This window comes from Hylobates moloch, unplaced genomic scaffold (genome assembly GCF_009828535.3).
Source record: "Hylobates moloch isolate HMO894 unplaced genomic scaffold, HMol_V3 SCAFFOLD_1, whole genome shotgun sequence".
Lineage (NCBI taxonomy): Eukaryota > Metazoa > Chordata > Mammalia > Primates > Hylobatidae > Hylobates > Hylobates moloch.
In genome coordinates, this window is record NW_026652276.1 from 114,333,906 (window position 1) to 114,352,931 (window position 19,026).

General features: G+C 47.0%; 1 protein-coding gene across 3 annotated transcripts in view; it reads left to right on the forward strand.

The window, feature by feature from the left end:
* Positions 1-1,430: 1,430 nt before the first annotated feature.
* VOPP1 (VOPP1 WW domain binding protein) overlaps positions 1,431-19,026 on the forward strand; it is a 116,136-nt gene continuing 98,540 nt past the window's right edge. The window contains exon 1 of one of the 3 annotated variants that reach the window (XM_058444747.1): positions 1,431-1,695. In XM_058444747.1, the coding sequence (XP_058300730.1) occupies positions 1,642-1,695 (54 nt within the window). In that variant the 5' untranslated portion in view covers positions 1,431-1,641. Of the gene's footprint in view, positions 1,696-1,725; positions 1,942-19,026 lie in introns of those variants that run through there. The other 2 variants (XM_032758017.2, XM_058444746.1) reach the window with 2 other exon arrangements.

Consider the following 19,026-nt stretch of genomic DNA (forward strand, 5'->3'; position numbering starts at 1 on the left):
AAGAGAAAGGAAATGCTGGGAATGAAGTGGCTCAATCAGATAGGAAGCTGGTTATGATTCTCACCTTAAGCAGGGGTCATTTGTCTTATACACACACACACGTTTTAATGCAGACAGGGTCTTTCTATGTTGCCCAGGCTGGGGTTGGCAAACTCCTGGGCTCAAGTAATTCTCACACCTCAGCTTCCCAGACTGCTGGGATGATAGGCATGAGCCACCCTGCCTGGCCCATTTGCATTTTTACAGGACGAGATCACTTCTATCCCCACTGGAAAAACATTTGTCTTGCTAACACACAACAACCTTTCAGCTTAGTTTTCTACAAGTTAACTTTTCCATTAGAAAGAGTTGTAAAATGTCCTCATTGTAAATAGTAAATCAAAATTACTAGAGTTCAATGGCGTTTGGGAGTCTTATCAGACAGGTGCCTTAGCATGACTGAAGGCCATAGGCATTGTTTCTGTCTTACTTGCAAGTTCTGGCTCTGACAGGTATAGTCAGGTGGTGCATGCTCTATGTTAATCAAATGAGGCTTTGAAAGCTGGGAAAGAGTTGGGGACTTGCCTCGGGTGACATCTGTTTGTGTGACCCCCTCCTTCCACTTCCTGTGCTGCGCAGTTCATGTCCTTTATGCCCCTCTCTGATGCACCCACCTCCTGGTCTCCGCACTCAGCATTCTGCATCAGGTGGTTTAAGTGACTCTCCCTCCCTCTAGGCTATGGGAGCAGTTTTCTTGTCCTCTCGGCCTCCAACTCAGGATCTAGTACATCTTACAAGTTTAATAGTGTTTGTTGAATAACCTCATGAAGAAGGTGGGATCTGAGCTGTGTTGTGAAAAAATAGTGTCTGCGAGGACATGGAGGTGGGGTCAGCGGAGGCGAGGACAGCGCGAGCTCTGCACAGTTTTCTGCTGCGGGAGGATGGCCTGCAAGGCGGGGCGGTTGCGGTCAAGTTCAAGTAGGGTCAGCGCAGGAGGACACTGGCATAAAAAATAGCCACATCCAAGGGAGCAGTGAGGTGTGGGGACCATCTATTTCGGTGGGCCTTCCCACTCCCAGGCCGGCCTTCCCAACACGCGTGGGTGTGGGGGCACTGCCCCAGCTGCGCGCAGGAACAGCGGGGAGAGCCAGGAGCGCAGCGGCTTCGGGATGCCACACTGAGCAGTGGGTTCGTCTGCGGCCACCTCTCAGGGAACAAGCTTCGCCCCGCGGAGACTCTGCTTCTTTTAAAAGCCTTCCTGGGTGTAGTCAAGGGCGACAGGACGACCTCCCTCGGGAAGGGAGAGCCTGGCATTCCCCCTCCCATTTGTCAGGCGGTGCAGCGCCTCCTCCCGCCCGGGCCGCGCGCACCTCAGCGTCGCGGGCCTCGCGCCCAGCAGCCGCGCCCCAGGCCAGGCCTAGGGTTCCGGGAGCCCGCGGGCGCGCGCCCGGCCGGGCGTGTCGGGAGCGAGCGGCGGCCGGGGGCGGAGCGCGGCGAGGGCTGCGCGGCGCGCCCCGGCTCCCGCCCGCTCCCAGCCGGCCCCCCAGCCCTCGCCCGGACGGCTCCCGGCTCCAGTCTGCCAGCCCGCCCCGCGCCGGGGCCGAGTCAAGAACCGCGCCTGCGACCCGGCGTCCGGGCGCGCTGGAGAGGACGCGAGGAGCCATGAGGCGCCAGCCTGCGAAAGTGGCGGCGCTGCTGCTCTGGCTGCTCTTGGAGGTAGGGGCCGGGGACCGGGCGCTGCCGGAGGCGCGGCGCCCACCATGCTGGCGGCTGGGGGCGAGCAGTTCCGAGGCGCCCCGGAGGACCTTGCCTGAGAGCGCAGACGGTGGAGCGACGGGGAGCCACAGCCCTGCGCGCCTCCCGGAGCTGGGAAGTGCGGGACCCTGGTGACGCGGAGGCTCCCGCCCCGGTCCGCGCCTTCCGTCGTTTCTTCGGTTTTCGCACCCCACCCCCACCCTGCGGGTGAGCGCGTTTCCCGCGCCGGCCGCCTCCGTTAGCTCGGGGTGACCTTTGTGCACCGTCCGCCCCCTCTCGCCGCCGCGGAGGGCCGAGGATCGGATGGACCCCGGGATGGGCGGCGGTGGTCCTCGGGCGCGGCGCAGGCGCGGAGAGCCCGGGGCGCCGGGCAGTTCGGGGTTAGGAAAGGATGGGTGCCGAGCCGGGGTGAGGGGACCGTGCGGAGGGGACTGTGGGGAAGTGTCGCGGGAGTGCTGGGAGTTGTGGAGGTGAGCAGCGGGAAGAGGCGTTCCCGCGTGTGAAAATGAAGTGCAGCCTTTAGGTGCGGGGAGGAAATTCCGCGGAGAGCCTGGCTGGGTCGGGGTGCGGAGCCGAAGCCGGCGGGGAACTTGTTGAGCGGCTCCCGGGTGCGAGCGCCCGTGACCGCAGCCCTGGCGGGGACCGCGGCTGCTCCTGGCTGTGAAATTGCATCCTCGGATGGGGCCACCTACTTCTCACTAAAGCAGGTTCCTTAAAATGCGAACTAAAGGAATTCTGGGGTGTCCAGTCTGAATCAGGGCTTGTTCAACTTTCTCCTTAGCTTCATTATTCTGAAGGAAATTTGCATTAAATTAATAAAGTCAAAGTAAATAGGTAATGAGTCTCATGCCTCTGTTTTAGGAAGTTGTGAAACTGTCTTAATAGAGATTGGTGCTGGAAATTACTAGTTTGTCTTCGCCCTTTATTAAAAAGTAATTATTACAAAATGTTGGAGGAAAAGTGTTTTCCTGAAAGGAAGGCTGGTGGACAAATTTCTCCTTGCTCCAGGCTCCGCCATAGCCGAGACTTCCTGTTTCTGTTCGGAAATATCCCCCTAGCTTGGTATTTAATGTGTTTGTGGAGTGCCTCTGCTTGCATTCTTTCCATTTATTCAGAATTTTAGAACCTTAGGAATCACATTCTCTGAGTGACTCACCGTAGAGAACAAAGAAGTGAATCAGAGACCACTAATCGCATGAAAACAGATGTGTGTGTACCTTAATGTGTGTACATATACTTGCAATCTTTTTTATTTTTGTTTATTTCTTCAGTTTTGAGATGGAGTCGCATTCTGTGGCCCAGGCTTGAGTGCTATGGCGCGATCTTGGCTCACTGCAACCTCTGCCTCCTGGGTTCAAGCTATTCTCCTGCTTCAGCCTCCCCCAGTAGGAGGGACTACGGGCGCCCACCACCATGCCCGGCTAATTTTTGTATTTTTAGTAGAGACGGGGTTTCGTCATGTTGGTCAGGCTGGTCTCGAACTCCTCACCTCAGGTGATCCGCCCGCCTCGGCCTTCCAAAGTGCTAGGATTACAGGGTGAGCCACCGCGCCCGGCCCTGCAATCTTTTTTTTTTTTTTTTTTTTTTTTTTGAGACGGAGTCTCGCTCTGTCGCCCAGGCTGGAGTGCAGTGGCGCAATCTCGGCTCACTGCAAGCTCCGCCTCCCGGGTTCCCGCCATTCTCCTGCCTCAGCCTCTCCGAGTAGCTGGGACTACAGGCGCCCGCCACCACGCCCGGCTAATTTTTTGTATTTTTAGTAGAGACGGGGTTTCACCGTGTTAGCCAGATGGTCTCGATCTCCTGACCTCGTGATCCGCCCACCTCGGCCTCCCAAAGTGCTGGGATTACAAGCGTGAGCCACCGCGCCCGGCCCTGCAATCTTTTTTAATCGGCACTTGATGAAATTATTTAGGGTTTCTTTCATTCTAGTTTGTGCCACCCATGTCTCCCAAGCCTTCTGTCTGAGTGGTTCTGTGCCCTATATGTAGCCTAGGTGGCCTCAATGACTCCATTCTTTCCAAAATAGCTGTTTCGTTGCATAGGAATGTATCCTCTTAATAGGAGTTCAGATCATGTCTGCAAAGTTGAAACGACCTTAAAGGCAGAAGTGTGATATAAAACTGAAACCTAAATGCCTAAGATGATACTTTCACAGTCAAATATTAGATGATTGTTTCAGAGGGGACAGTGTGATGTCACCCACTTTGACATGATGATTATCCTAAGTACCACCACTTTGTGCTGGAGAGGCGTCTCTCTGAGGAGTTAAGGAGATTTCTTCATCATTTATCCATGAAATTTTATGTATGAGATTTATATTTGAGATTTTTTCATCTCCGTTGGGGTGCTCTGATAAATACCTGTGATGCTTCTGAAGTCCTGAATCACATACATGGATGTGCAGTCGCAGGTGTGGAGCATGTGCCGTGGCAAATGGCTCTCTTCAGGTTGAGTGCATAAAAGCAACCCAAGGAGCTATTTGGTGGCTTCTGGCTTCTGACTGCCGGCTGCAACCTGGGACATTTGTCTTTGTTTCTTTGTTCTGCCTGAGCTGGTTTCAGTGTATAAATTTGCCACGTGGTTGATCATAAACCACCTGAAATTAAGGGGTGGCCTTGTTCCCACCCCCAGCACCCTGGCCCTATCCAGCACCATCCAGAATCTCACGTGCACAGGGGTTTCTGTTAGTGAGAGGTCCTTGAGTAGGAAGGGATTCCAAAGACTGTTTTGAGAAGGGCTTTCCTCCCCTGCCTCACCATCCCTTTATAGAAATTTACTTACCTGTTAGACATAGAACTGCATATTTATGTTTGCTTAGCAAACATTCATAGAGTGCCCCAGGGTAACTGCCAGGCACTGTTCTATAAATGTTACATGTTATCTCATTAATCCTGCTAGCAATTACTTTTATATTCATTTTTGTTTCAAATGGGAAGTGAACACTTAACACTGCTGTTAAGTGTGAGGGCTTAAGATGCTAACCCGGGCAGTCTGGTTCCAGTGTGTACCCCGCCTCGATGCTCTGCTTCCTCTGCCGTCTGCGCACACAGGAACATGTTAGGAATTTGCATGCTCTACATCCCGGGGGCAGTGGTGGCCCTGGAAAGTGTATTCCCCTTGGAAACTCAGTCACCCTTCCTTAGAAAGACCATGTGATTTAGCCTACAAACGGTGACACTTTGAAGAGTGAAATCGGATGTTGTTAAGAGCTATGCCTGGACAGTGGGCATCACCAGGACTCTCCTGAGAAACCCTGGTTGTGTTCCCCTCCTGAAGCCCAGGTAGGGCTTCAGGGAGGAACCAGCAGCAGCTGACAGCACCATCCCTCTCCTAGGGAGGCTTCTTGGAAGCTCATTACTGGACCGACCTTTCTTTTCTATCAACTCGGAGTTTCCTGTGAATTACATGCACAGCCAGTGAGGGCTCTGATTTTATCTCCCTCTCCCCTGTTGCTCTGTGCCAGCTGGTTATGATCCAGGGACCCAGGCCACGAATGTGGCAGATTATCAAGGGTGGCTAAGAGTAGGGAACCTCAGAGGCCTTTTTGGTTCATAAAATGCTAAGGTTCTATGCTTCTGTTCCGTCAGCTGGCTGAAGTGAGGTCCTGCAAACAATCCTTACAGGAAGAGTGAAAGTACTAAGCTGTCTCCTAGTAGCCCTGCTGAAGTTATTCCCAGTGGCCTTCACACAGTAATTCCTTAGAAACTAAAAGGAAAAAAAAAAGGTTTTAAAACTGACTACACTTTAGTTGAATCCCGAGAGTAAGGAGGCCCTGAGCATATGCACCTCACCGGGGCTTTTTGTTGTGTGCATTGTTTTCTAGATACTGTCACTGCATTCTCTTTCTAGAGGTTTGGTTGTTGACACTTTTGAAATCTACTTAGTGTTTGTTCGAAGGGCTCTGTTCTTATTGAAGTGAGCCCAGAAATGTATAGTATGCTATTTAGTGTAAAATTCACCAATACCAGTGCCTCTACTTCCAAGGAGATAGACTGATTTTAGTTAAGGGACTGCTCTCATCTTTCTGATCTTTCCCAGGAACCAAGAGCTGGAAACGCTTAAGCCACGTTGCCTTGTGCTTCAATGCTGTTGGGCAAAAGAACAGTTCTTCTTGGACTAGAAAAAGGAACAGTTGTCAGGCCGGGCGTGGTGGCTCATGCCTGTAATCCCAGCACTTTGGGAGGCTGAGGCGGGCGGATCACGAGGTCAGGAGATCGAGACCATCTGGCTAACACGGTGAAACCCCGTCTCTACTAAAAATACGAAAAATTAGCCGGGTGTGGTGGCGGGCGCCTGTAGTCCCAGCTACTCGGGAGGCTGAGGCAGGAGAATGGCATGAACCCGGGAGGCGGAGCTTGCGGTGAGCCCAGATTGTGCCACTGCACTCCAGCCTGGGCGACAGAGTGAGACTCCATCTCAAAAAAAAAAAAAGGAACAAAAGGAACAGTTGTCTCATAGAGAGAGTTGCAAAGTGGACATTATCTTTGAACTAGGGAAAAATAATAAGATTACTGAGTATTTTTCTGAAGTTCTGTGTATTTTGATGCCTGGGAGTCTGGAAATTAGAACCGAGTTATGTTTAAGAGTGTTTTTTGTCTCTTGCCAAATGTCTTTTGTGCCCTGGAATTCCAACAAATGTGGCAGTCCCTGGCTGCCAGTTTCCTGAAATAAACCTTTCAGCCTACCCACTCTTAGAATTTTTAGAAACCAAGCAACATGCAATTTGAATGAAAAAGAATCCTGCAGGCAGTTTGCTGTCTCTGGAAACTCCACAGGAGGCCAGGTGGTCATGGGTGAGAAGTGGCAGCAATAAATGAACCGGCTGGCAAGAGCTCTGCTCTGAAGTGGGGAAAGCCTGGGTCCAGGTGTCTGAGGAGGCCTGTGGGCATTGGGCCCAGACCTGGGGCTTTCCTTGGTTTTTGCTTTCTCTTACTTTGGGCACAGCTATAAAGGCTAACGGGGGGTAAATGACTTAGAAATACATGGCAAGGATAGGATTAGGCTAGTGCTCACTTGATTAGCTCTACAGGGCAAGGACATTTCCTCGAACTCACTCTATCATGTCCTCTTGATGAAGCTTCTCAGATGTCACCTTCTCAGTGAGGTCTGTCTTGACCACCCTATTTAAAATTTCTTCTCAGTTCTTTCCCTAGTCTACCTTACTCTGACCAATATCCTCCTTTTCCCATAGCTATCTTTAAAATATGACAGAATTTACTTTCTACCATGTAAGCAATTTAGGGGCAAAGGTTTTGCTCCGGTTTATTGATTGACATATCCTTGGTTGCTGGAACCATGCCTGGCGTAGAGCAGGGACTCGATGGAGACTTGAATGAGTAAAGCGGTCAGTGGCAAGAGCCCTGTGGGCAGGAGCTGAGTAGATCAGCAGTGGGAAAAGAAGAGGCAGTTGGTCAGGGGCTGGAGGGCAGCAGAGCACCTCTAGTGATGGAAACCCACTGTGTCTTAAGACAAAGTATCAATTTTTGGGGCAACTTCAGTTGTTAAAGTTTTCTGTGATATTGAGGGGAAATGACAGTATTTTCAGCCTGGTCCTAGGTCTGCACTCATGGGCTTTTCAGAAATATCACAATGACAGGCCCTCAGTCTTCTAACACAACTGTGTGGTCCCATTTTGTGTGTGTGTTCTCACCTTCTGTTGTTTCAAAACATGGTTTTAAATCATCTCACCGTCCTTATAGCTGCAGTTTGAAAATTTTGGACTGGATGGTGACGAGGATGTCCTCAATATCTGAAAATGATTGGTCCTAGAAAAAGGCCACTTAGCCATTAATCCATGTGAATCAGGGATCAACATTTCCTAGTCAAAGTGGAAAAAAAGTTTGGTTGGGACTTTATTTTGAAAAAACAAATATCAAATTGTAAACATAAAAGTAATTTCATCCTGAGTACTCATTTTATTTTATTTTAAATCTATTTATTTATTTAGAGACATGGTCTCCCTCTGTCGCCCAGGCTGGAGTGCAGTGGCACGATCTCGGCTCACTGCAACCTCTGCCTTTTGGGTTCAAGTGATTCTCCTGCCTCAACCTCCTGAGTAGCTGGGATTACAGGTACACGCCACCACAGCCCAGCTAATTTTTGTATTTTTTTTTTCTTTAGTAGAGACGGGGTTTCATCATATTGATCAGGCTCTGAGTACTCATTTTAGAATGATGAGTCCATTTTGGGGGGACAGTGTAATTTTCCTGACAAAATTCTATAATGCACATAGGACAGTCTTCACTTGATGTTGGACTTCAGTGGCATGATCATAGTGAAAGTTTTTTCCCCAGAATTAGTTGCGCTAGTCTGGAAACTCCCACCACCCCCACCTCCAGCTTCTCTTTGTCGTTTTTATTCATCTCATTCTCCTTTGGCCACCTTTTGGTTCATATTAAATGGCTTGACTGCCAGATCTTTTGTCACTTTCATTGGCTTCATGAGCTGCTGCACCTTTGTGAGGTCTGCAGGGCCTGTTTGCTGTCTGTGTGTGGTATTTGGGTTGCACTCTCCTGTGATCTTGGGATCAGAGATTGGTTTTGGAGCTGCCAGTGTTAAGTGGGCTGGGGTGAATCCAGTGTTTCTTGTGGTTTGTCCTGAAACCTTTGGTTCCTCTCCAGATTCTCCCCATTGGTACTTATTGAACAATAGGAAGCTCTGTTCTGTGGGTGTGGTCTGACTGGCAGCATCAAAACCTTTGGCCCTTGTCATTAAGCAGATAAAATTATACTAGTGCGTCCTCCCACCTCCACCCCTGCAGCCAGGAGATTCACCCTGAGTTTGCAGTGAGACTGAAATCTTTTTAACATGTGCTGCTGCTAACCCACCACACCTCACAATAGTTGTAGAGCTGTTTATTATTTTTTAAAAACCTAAATTGAGGACTTTAGATTGTTTCCAATTTCACAGTAATCATTCATCTCATCTACTTAAGCCTGTCAACATCTGTCTGAACACTATTTTTTAAAATCCAGTGTCCCGTATTGTTTTGTACCCTGGACCAATTTGATTATACTCCTGTTGGTTTTATCCAACTGATTAACAAACATGTTGAATAGAGCAGAGTCAAATACAGAGATTCTGGGCGGAGATGGATGACTGAGATTTTGACTTGGAGAGTAAGGATATCCTTAATTTTAAAAAGTCAGAGTTTAATTTTAAATGCTGGTTTTGAAGTGTTTGATGATCTGTCCTTGGTGACAAGAGATCCAACAAATGAGAGTCTAGAATGCGGGAGCAGGGTGTCTAAATGCGAAGGTGATCTGCATTCAGATACTGTGGAGCAGTAGAGAAGAGGCCTTGCAGAAGGCCATCAGATTTGATAATTGGCAAACAGTGACCTTCCCTTGTCAGGGTTAAAGAATAGAATGGTCAATGAAGACGAGGAGGCAGTGGCTAATACATATATATATAAAATTTCAGGAAGTACAGCTATATACTTCAAAACTGTCAACAAGAGAACAATGTCCTCAGACCAGAACAAAGAGATATTATCCTGTAAATCAGGTTTGAAATTGATCAATTGCTTGCTTCAAGCATAGGGCATATCTGGTGGTCGTTAGGAGTCACGTTTGGATGGTGCCATGACTGTGTATTACAGAATCTCAACTCTATCTGAGTTGCCTGGGAGTCTTTGAGTAAACCTAAGTTCCTACTGACATTCACCTGTAAAGAGAAATCCCTCAGTGTTGCTGGAGGCCCTTTGGAAGATTCCCTACTTGGTCTGGAACTTGTGGCCCAGGGTGGATTAACAGAGTATTTATATTGTCAGTCATTTCCGAGCAAGTTTCCTGTGCCCAGGTGGCTGCACACCTGCGGACAGGAGGGAGGGTTTCCTTATCCTGTCGATTAAAAAGTGGGCTTGCTTGTTATTATCTGTGACTAGATTAAGAAGAAACTTTGTCATAAGCATCCATAACAAGGGAAAGCAAGATTGTGATTATGATCATAGTTGGCTCTTAATTTCTGCCCTAGGTAAGGTAAAAAAAGGGTCCGTAGCCATCTCTTTTGCTAGGATGGTTGAGCAGCTACTCAGGTGACAGCTTGACTTTTAATACTGGGAGGAAAGATGAGTGAAACTCTTTAGCTCTTTAGTTGGCCTCATTCTCTTGGTGTTTTGTGACCTGAGTGTCATCAAGGGCCAAAACATGGCATTATGGAGAGGGTGGGGACAGATCCTAAACCCTTATGGGGAGTGGGGAGAAGAGGAGAGAGAGAGAGAGCGAGCGAGAGAGAGAGAGAGAGAGAGAGAAAGAGTGTGTTGATGAGATTATTATTGAAGAAGGTACTAGTTCCTAGTTCCTCCTCCTTCCCTTTAGTTGGAGAGAAAAGAAGCCAGGCCTGCGGTGAGTGAAGCTGTGAAGCCAGGTTCCTATAGCCTAAGGGCAACTGTGTAAAACAACATGGGGTTCCCTTAGATTAAATCTCTGCAACCTCTGTTCTCTGCTGCCCTCAAGATAAATTCCAAACACTGTTTTTCCACCTTAGCATTTCTTCAGGAATTCTCCTTTCTTTCCTTCTTATTTCTTTCCTCCCAAATTGAGCAGCTTTCTCTAGCTCAAAGGTTGTCAAAATTTTGGCTCTTATACTCTTTTAGGGAATTTTCAAAAACTATATACCCTCTCACATAATTTTAAGTGGAACATACAGGTTAAGCAACCCTAATCTGAAAATCCAAAATCCTAAGTGTTGCAAAATCTGGAACTTTTTGAGTGCCAATGTGATGTTACAGGTGGAAAATTTCACACCTGACCTTGTGTGACAGATCACAGCCAAAACATTGTTTCATGCACACAATTATTAAAAATATTGTATAAAATTACCTTCAGGCTATATGTGTAAGATATATATGAACATAAATGAATTTCATCTTTAGGCTTGGGTCCTATCCCCAAGATACTTCACTGTGTATATGCAAATGTTCCAAAATCCAAAGAGATGCAAAATCCAAAACACTTCTGGTCCCAAGCATCTCAGGTAAGGGATACTCAACCTGTGTGATCTTGTTTATCATAGATTTTAAATGGTTACAATAGATTTGATTTCTCATGTATTGTAAACATTGTTAAAAATTAAACTATAATGTCACTCTTTTAATGTATTCAGTGGAATCTAAATACCATTAGCAATTTGAAACTGATTTTTTTTGAAAATATGCAAATAATCTCTAATGGTTGCAAATACAGCATTCCTTTTTTGAATTTCTACTTTATAGAATTTTCTTCTAATAAAATATATTTATGCTTGAAAGTCTAGTTTTGATCTGTCATTTTTTGTAACAAAATCTGTATCCAAATTAATTTTTAAAACATTTCCTCAGATATACCGCCAAAAAATTTAAAAATGACTAATTGATTTATCATCTTTATTGCACATTTGATTGACACTATACATGTATTACCAATTGAATATTATTAAACATAAATGGTAAAATTTACTGGAAATAAATTTCTGAGTGAGATGGACGAGGATATTTTAAGTTAGGGCATGTATAACTGATGGAAATGGAAAAAGTTTCATGTTGAACTTCCAAGTGATGTGCCCAAACCACATAGTAATCTACAGTTAGGTCATCTTTCAATTTAATTGAAAGCAAAGAATTTGAAACCAGTCGCGATGCAAGGCATGCGTTGACAAAAATTCTCCCCTTGATCAAACTTTGGTTAGGATCCTCTGAGCCCGCTTCTCACTAGGCCTCCACCTTGCCCTCTGTGTCTGTCCTCAATGGAGCTCAGTTTCAGCAAGAGTCCTGCCAAGTCATCCCCTCACCTTTAATATCTGATCACCTTAGGCTGTCTTCAGCAAGAATTCCTCCTTACTTTACCCATCATGCCTTTCCTCTTAGCAATTTTGTATCCATTGACCCCCTCACTCTGCTCCTTGGCTGTGAATTCACACTCATTTTGGTTGTATTTGGAGTTGAGGTCAGTCTGTCTTCTCTGTTGTGATAGATTGACCCCTATTGCAACAGTCTTGAATAAAGCCTTACCATTTTTGACAAGTGTCAGAACAATTTCTCTTTAACAGTGTCACTACCAGTATTTTCAGTGGCCTTAGATTGGTACTTAAGAGAGTTTTTAGTTCTGGACCAGCACATCCCAGTAAGACTAGAAATGGGAGGGAGGCGTGCCTTTCTTTGTAAAGGGAGAGAAGGGTGACCATAAACAGGGAATTAGCACTGTCACTGGACCAGCATCTGGACCAGGGCCTGTGTCTCAGGCAGTCAGCTTTAGGAAAGCAGACCCATGGAGGTTGAAGGTTTGGAATTTGAGTCCTTTAGCAGTGTGGAGGAGCGCCCTTGGAAAGCTTTCAATATCTACAGAGACTTCCTTGCCATTCTCAGCTTTGGCTGTACGTTAGAATGAGGTAGGGAGTTTTGAACAATTACCTACACCTGGAGCCTAGTCATCTTTATTTTTTAACGGATGCACATTGCTTCTGATGCATAGATGAGGATCAGAAGTCTTCATCCAGTCCAGCAGACTGAACCGACTGCTGTGGGTCCTGAAGGCACCATACTTTCACTTCCTGTTTTCCCATCCCTTTGACTGTGCCGTTTCAACTCCCACCATACTTGAAGACCCTCAGGTGGTGTCATAGAGGGCTACTCTCATTGTCCACTTAGGTATGAGTTAATCCCCGACTTGGGCAAGCTACTCCCTGGGCAAGCTACTCCCACGTGCTCTGAGCTCAGATACTGTAATTGCCTGTTTTTTTTGTTGTTGTTGTTTTTTTGGGGGGGGGGGGGTCTGTGAATCCTTTTTTTTTTTTTTTTTTCCAGACAAAGTTTTGCTCTGTCACCCAGGCTGGAGTGCAGTGGTGCGATCTTGGCTCACTGCAACCCCCACCTCCCCTTCTCCTGCCTCGGCCTCCCGAGTAGCTGGAACTACAGGTGCCTGCCAGCACGCCCGCTTAATTTTTGTATTTTTAGTAGAGATGGGGTTTCACCATATTGGCCAGGCTGGTCTTGAACTCCTAACCTTGTGATCCGCCCGCCTTGGCCTCCCAGAGTGCTGGGACTACAGGTATGAGACACCGTGCCCGGCCTGGTCTGTAAATTCTTTAGACCTTAAGCTCCTAGAGGACCTGTCTGTTCCAGAAGTGTTTGGCACAGTGAGGGGGATGGGCTTGGGAGCTTGGGTGTAGAGGTTAGCCTTCGGAAGGGGAGTGGGGATGTGAGGAAGGAGATGAGGAGGTCATCAAGAGGGAAGGTGCACATAGACTTGAAATTCAGTGGGGAAAGGTTGGCAACCCGGGTGGGATGTCAGGAACTTTGCGTTGAAGTAAGCCACAGAGGTAAGCTGGGAAGGACCTGGGCCTCCAGGTCATGGTGAAGGTCACACAGCGGTTGTGGTGAGGGTCCTGGGAAGCTGTGCATGTGCATCTCAGAGCATCCATGGTCGGGGTGCAGAGTGAGCATTTCGGGCAGTCCTGGATACAGCCAGCTGCCCTGACTGGCCCCCTAGCAGCATGGAAGCAGTGAGGTAGAAAGGTGGCTGCCAGACTGGGGATTGATACGGGATGGCAGTGCATCATGAGTGAGAGGATTTTGGGGAATTATTGTTGTGATGGCTATGTTAGGGTCATTTCTTGAGTGTGTAAAATTAGAAGAGGGTTGATGGATTGGAAAATGAACAAGGCGTATTGGTAAAAAAGTAGGGGTTGACGTGGGAGTGAGGTGAGGGTATGGGACAGGTGCAGAGAAGGGAGAGTGAGGCTGCTGGCCTGCTAGAGAAGAACTTGCTGTGACCTCTGTGTTCGTTACTTGTTGTTGCTGTAACAAGTGACTACAAACTTGGTGGCTTAAACCAATCCAGATTTATTATCCTCCCTCTCTGGAGGTCAGAAGTCCTAAATGGCTCTCAGTGGGCTCAATTCAAGAATGTCAGCAGGCCCGTGTTTCTTCTGGAGGCTCCGGGGAGGATTCGTTTCCTGGCCTGTCCCAGCATCTAGGGACCGCCTGTGTTTCTTGGCTGGTGGTCCCTTCCTCCCCTTCAAAGCCAGCGATTCTGCGTCTTCTAATTTCTCTCATGCTTCTCTCTCTGTCACTGTAAAGACTCTTGAGATTACACTGGGCCCACCTGAATTACCCAGCATAATCTCCTCATTGTAAGATCCTTAACTTAATCATGTCTGCAAAGCCCCTTTTGCCACCTAAGGTGACATTCCTGGTTCTGTGGATTAGGACGATGACATCTTTGTGGGCAGGAGGTGGCATTACTTTTGCTTGCCACAAGGTTGAAAAAAAAATTGCTTAAAATGGATATTTTAGTGAAATCACTGTTGTAAAGGGTTTTTTGTTTGCGTTTATTGTTTGAGACAGAGTCTCACTCTTTTGCCCAGGCCGGAGTGCAGTGGCATGATCTCGGCTCACTACAACCTCTGCCTCCCAGGTTCAAGCGATTCTCCCGCCTCAGCCTCCCAAGTAGCTGGGACTACAGGCGTGCACCACCATCCCCAGCTAATTTTTGTATTTTTAGTGGAGACGGGGTTTCACCATGTTGGCCAGGCTGGTCTGAAACTCCTGACCTCAGGTGATCCGCCTGCCGTGGCCTCGCGCAGTGCTGGGATTACAGGCGTGAGACACTGCGCCTGGCCAGTAAAGGTTTTTATACTCCATTGCCACGTTCTGAGGTTCTTCTGTGGGGCTGACATGGGCAGTGGAGTGAGTGAGAACTTGCCGGTTCCACTGCATGTGCCCTGGGTTGGGATGGAGTCATTAACATAGGTTGTAGGTCTGTTTTATGCTTTGAGTTCTTGGTAGAATGGCACAGGAAAAATATATGTTGGCTTTATTAATAGCTGGTCACCCCAGTGGAAGCTGAGATTCACTTCTGACTTTCTGAATTGCATGAGAAGTTAAATCGCAGATAGGGAGAAGGCTTTCTCTCATAATGAGAGCCTTGGACAAATTGAGATCACAGGTTACTCGATACAATTGATACTTTTATCACTTTCTGGCAGAAAAGGAGGTGGACTTCAAAATCACGACATCTGGGCCCTGGTCAGCTGAGCCAGGCATTAGAGTCCTTCCACTGTGGTGGCCTGTTGGTCGGCCCAATGGCACGGTCAGCTCTGGGGGCAGCGGCTGCTCTCAGAGGCTTGCTAACAGGCAGTGCTCACGTTCCTCCATAAGATGGGAAGGGTAGGCATCCGAATTAGGGGTCTCTGGTCCCTTTCTGAGTGTCAGCATGACCTAGTGATGTATTCAGAGAAGCTGCCAAGAGTGGAAGTGGATTTATTTAGTGATGATTGTCACCACTAGAATCAGTACCTTTTTAAACTCCACCCTGTTTATCTGAATTCAGTTGTGTGGATGGTTCTTGTTTTGATGGATGGCTCAGGATCCCATTGAAGCCATCAGTCCAGAGGATGAGGGACCAGACTAAAAAACCCTTACTATCCACTGGATACTTAGTGACTTATGTATAGCTAAGTTGTTTGCAAAGCTTTGGGCACAAATAAAATTAATACAATTAGGTCTTCAGAAGGAGATGCAGGATGGTATTAAACTTTTCAGTGAGGCTATCTTGTCGCTAACCTTGAACACTGACCTTTCCTTTGCTTTCTTCTTTGGTTTTTAGCAACTCTGCATTATTATTGCTGAAGAGGTCTCAGAACACTAAAATAGCTCTTTTTCAGTCAACTTTACTAATGTTAATGATGCCAGGGTTTGGTGTTCACACTGTAGCCATGCTGTGTTTGAGGCTGTATGTAGTCTGAAGTTTTTACTCTGTCTTTTGGGTCTTTGTCTGCAAGGAGCCTGGGGTGGGACATGGATAGATGGGTGGGTGGATCTGGGAGGTGAAGAGACTTTACCGCACCTGACACAGCACAGTAGCCTCTGGACAAGGATGCCTGGGCTCTCTGGAGGCTGAGCAGAGATGGTTGGAATTGGCATTAGCAGGGTGTCTCTGGGGTGGCAGGGTCCTCTCCCTGATTAAAGCATCATCTGTCACCCCTGCAGGTGTGCACACCTGAACAGGTTAGCAGGTGAGAAACACATTATTTGTATGAGTTTTCATTTAGTTGTCTAATGGAAGTTTAAAGAACATATTAAAAATATGAAGGATATTCTTTTTCTTAAAATTCATTCTTTTGTATTTAATTTTTTTGACATATAACAAGCTGCACATAATTAATGTATACAGCTTGATGAGTTTGGAGATGAGTATGCACCCGTGAAACCACCTCCACAATTTGTGCCATAAGCCTCTAAAAGTTTCCTCCTGCTGTCTGGTTATTATTATTATTATTGTGTGTCATAAGGTCTACCCCTTAGCAGATTTCCAAGTACATGGTAGAGTAGTGTTAACTGCAGGACCTCTGTGGCACAGCAGCCCTCTGGGACTCACTGATTTGCATAACTGAAACTTTGTACTTTTTGACAAATACCTAATTTCCCCTCCTCCCAACCCTACGCAATGCCATTCCACCCTCTGTTGAAGGGTTTTCTTGTCTGTCTCTACTTACAACGCCTCACAGAGTACTTACTAAACCGTATATTGATTAGAACGTCTTTGGCCCTCAGTGATAGGAAACCCAAGTCAAGTAGTACAGACTTGGAGGAAGTTCATTATCTGGCATGGTTAGGCGTCCTCCTGTTGGAGGCTCCGGGCCTGGGTTGTTCAGAGGCTCTACACAGCCTCCCATTTGCTCCACCCTCCATTCTGCCGTTCTCTGGGGTCGGTCCTGCCCTTGTGGTCATGTGTAGGTTGCAGCAGCTCCTCACAAAATGCAAATCAGTCAGCATCCAGCATGTCTTTCTTATGTATGTGTTTTGTTCTGTCGTGGCTGGGCGGTGTTACTTGGCCCCTTCCTTTTCCCATCCCTATAGTATTCCAATATTTTCTAATGGGGCACTCATTTTGGGTGGGGTTGGTGTTAGATGGGTCCTGAAGAAACGGAATTTTCAGATTGGAAGTCAAGCCAGTGATTGAAATATAAACAGACATAGGAGCCTTCTTGCTAGCATATGGGTTTTTTTTAAGTCCTTTTTTTTTTTTGAAACATCTTATGTTTGAGTATTTTTTTTAAACTTTCCAACCTTATTTTATTTCTCCAGATGATGGTGGCAATGTGATAACCAGCACTTAGCAGGTGCTTGCTGTGTGGCAGCATTGTTTTAAGTAAGCACATGGTGTTTCATCTGTGCAGCCTTCCCACCCCTGCCCCAGGCTCCGTGCTGCCCTCCTGTCCATTTTGCAGATGAGTGGACTGTGGCTCAGGAGACTGGGGTTTTCTCAAGATTTTCTGTAGTCGGACCTAGCATTCAAACCTCAGCAGATTGACTTGCCAACCTAAAATAACGAAAGGGGTCAGAATATGATTTAAAGAGCATTTAAATAAGTGCAAAGTGTAAGGTAGGCCACCCAGAAACACCAACTCTGAAGAAATGGAATCAGTTTTCCGAAGTAGGAAGTGAAGGCTTCATTTATGTGGGCTGAGACAGTGGAGTTTTTAGCAGGATTACAACATTATTCATACAAGGTTGGTGTGTATGTTATAGCAATTTGATTGGCTGTAGGTGGTGTTTCTTTTTGGGGAGGGGATATTTAACATTTTCTTAACAGAGGGTGTAATAGTCCTGGGTTTTCTTTCATCTGGTCTAAGCGAAGCAGGGCAATGAAGGGGGGGTTAATCCACAACAAGGGTCATTAATTCAGAGGGCAGGAGGCTTTTGACCCTGACATGGTTTCTCTTTAGTCAATGTACAGAGCAAGAAAAAGAAGAAAATGAGTTATCTATAATCTGAGAAACATAAATTGTAACCATAGGTGACTCAGATCACACTCACATTTCTCTCAAAGCTTGAAGTGTTTTGGGGGGGTTCCAACAGCTTTTAGGTTTATTTGTTTTCACAGACTTCAGAGTATGTTCTTAAAGGCCCCAATGTGTAAAGTTTATATAATCGTAGCATTTTCCTCTTTGAGGTTCCATCATGGCCTGTCCCGGAGGGAGTTCCTGTTGCTGGTTCATGTTATGCATTTTGGTTATTAAGAGACTGAGAAACTCCATCATGTTATCCTAAGTAATGTGTCTTTATTATAAATAGGATGTGGAAATTTGGAAGATGAGAATTTTGGCTCATGAAATCCAGAAGCGGATGAACAGGTTTGTGAACTGGAGGGTGGCTTAGGAAGGAACTGGCAAGGCTCACTGTGGCCTTGAGACCTGATGGAATGAGTCAGGGTCATTGTCCTGCTGGGCTGAGCCCCTGCCTCTCCCACCTCCTCCTGCCTTGCTAGGTAGCCTGCACACTCGCCCAGTCCTTTGTGGCAGGCTGGGCTCAGAAGGTCTCAGAGGAAGCTCAGCAGGTGGCTGGGAGAGAGCAGAGGCTGCCCTTAGGGGCACTAGGTGAGCACAGCAGCTTTCTGCTTCATACATTGAGTGCTTGGGGCCCCGCATAGGTAAGCAGCAGAGGGGCTTCCAGCACACACTCATGTTCTCATTATCATATACAGGTTATTAGAGAGGGAAAATCTACGGGGAAACATCTTAGAACACATGGAAAAGAAAACAAGTGAATTTTGCTGATAGCTATTGGGGTTATTCATTCGTTTATATTTATTTGCTTTGTGCTGTGTTCATCAGCACAGCTCACCGAAGGGAGTCCAGCATAAGCAGTCTATATGATACTGCAGTCCCCGAAAGGTTTTTGTAAGCAGGAACTATGTGAGCAAAATTTAGTTTATTGTTTCAAAATTCTCATAAAGAATTATGTTCCCAGCAGAGCCTCCTGCTGTGTCAGTGGTAATTGATGACTACTGCCGTTTTCAACAATAATGAGGTGTGTGCTAGCGAAATGAAGAGGAGCCCATGCCTGAGGAGCTCTTGATACTTAGGAAAAGGAGAACGGCTGCTTAGAACAATACCCTGGACCCAAATGGCATGACCACTAAGAGCTGGATCTTACCTGGCACCTAAAATGTGCTGGGCAGTGTCCTAGTCGTTACCCCCACTGTGTCCCTCATGGTAGCCCTGGAAGCTACATGTTGCCGCTCATTTTACAGACGCACAAAGTGAGGTTGAGAAGTTAAGGGATTTAGCAAAGGTCATCTGTGCAGTGAAAAGAGGCAGTAGTTGTTCTTTCCAGCCTTCACATGTGAGGAAACAGTAGTGCTAAAAGTCAGCGATTGTCATGCAGTCTGCTTCCCTGGGGCCAGCAATTGAGCTGGGGGTGGTCGGGAGGGCAAGCTGTCCATGCAGAGCATCCTCCCTCTCCTGTCCCTTCCCCCTTCAGGCTTTGGTCCCTGTCCTGTGCTTTGCTTCCGTCTCTTGTTTTCCCTCCAC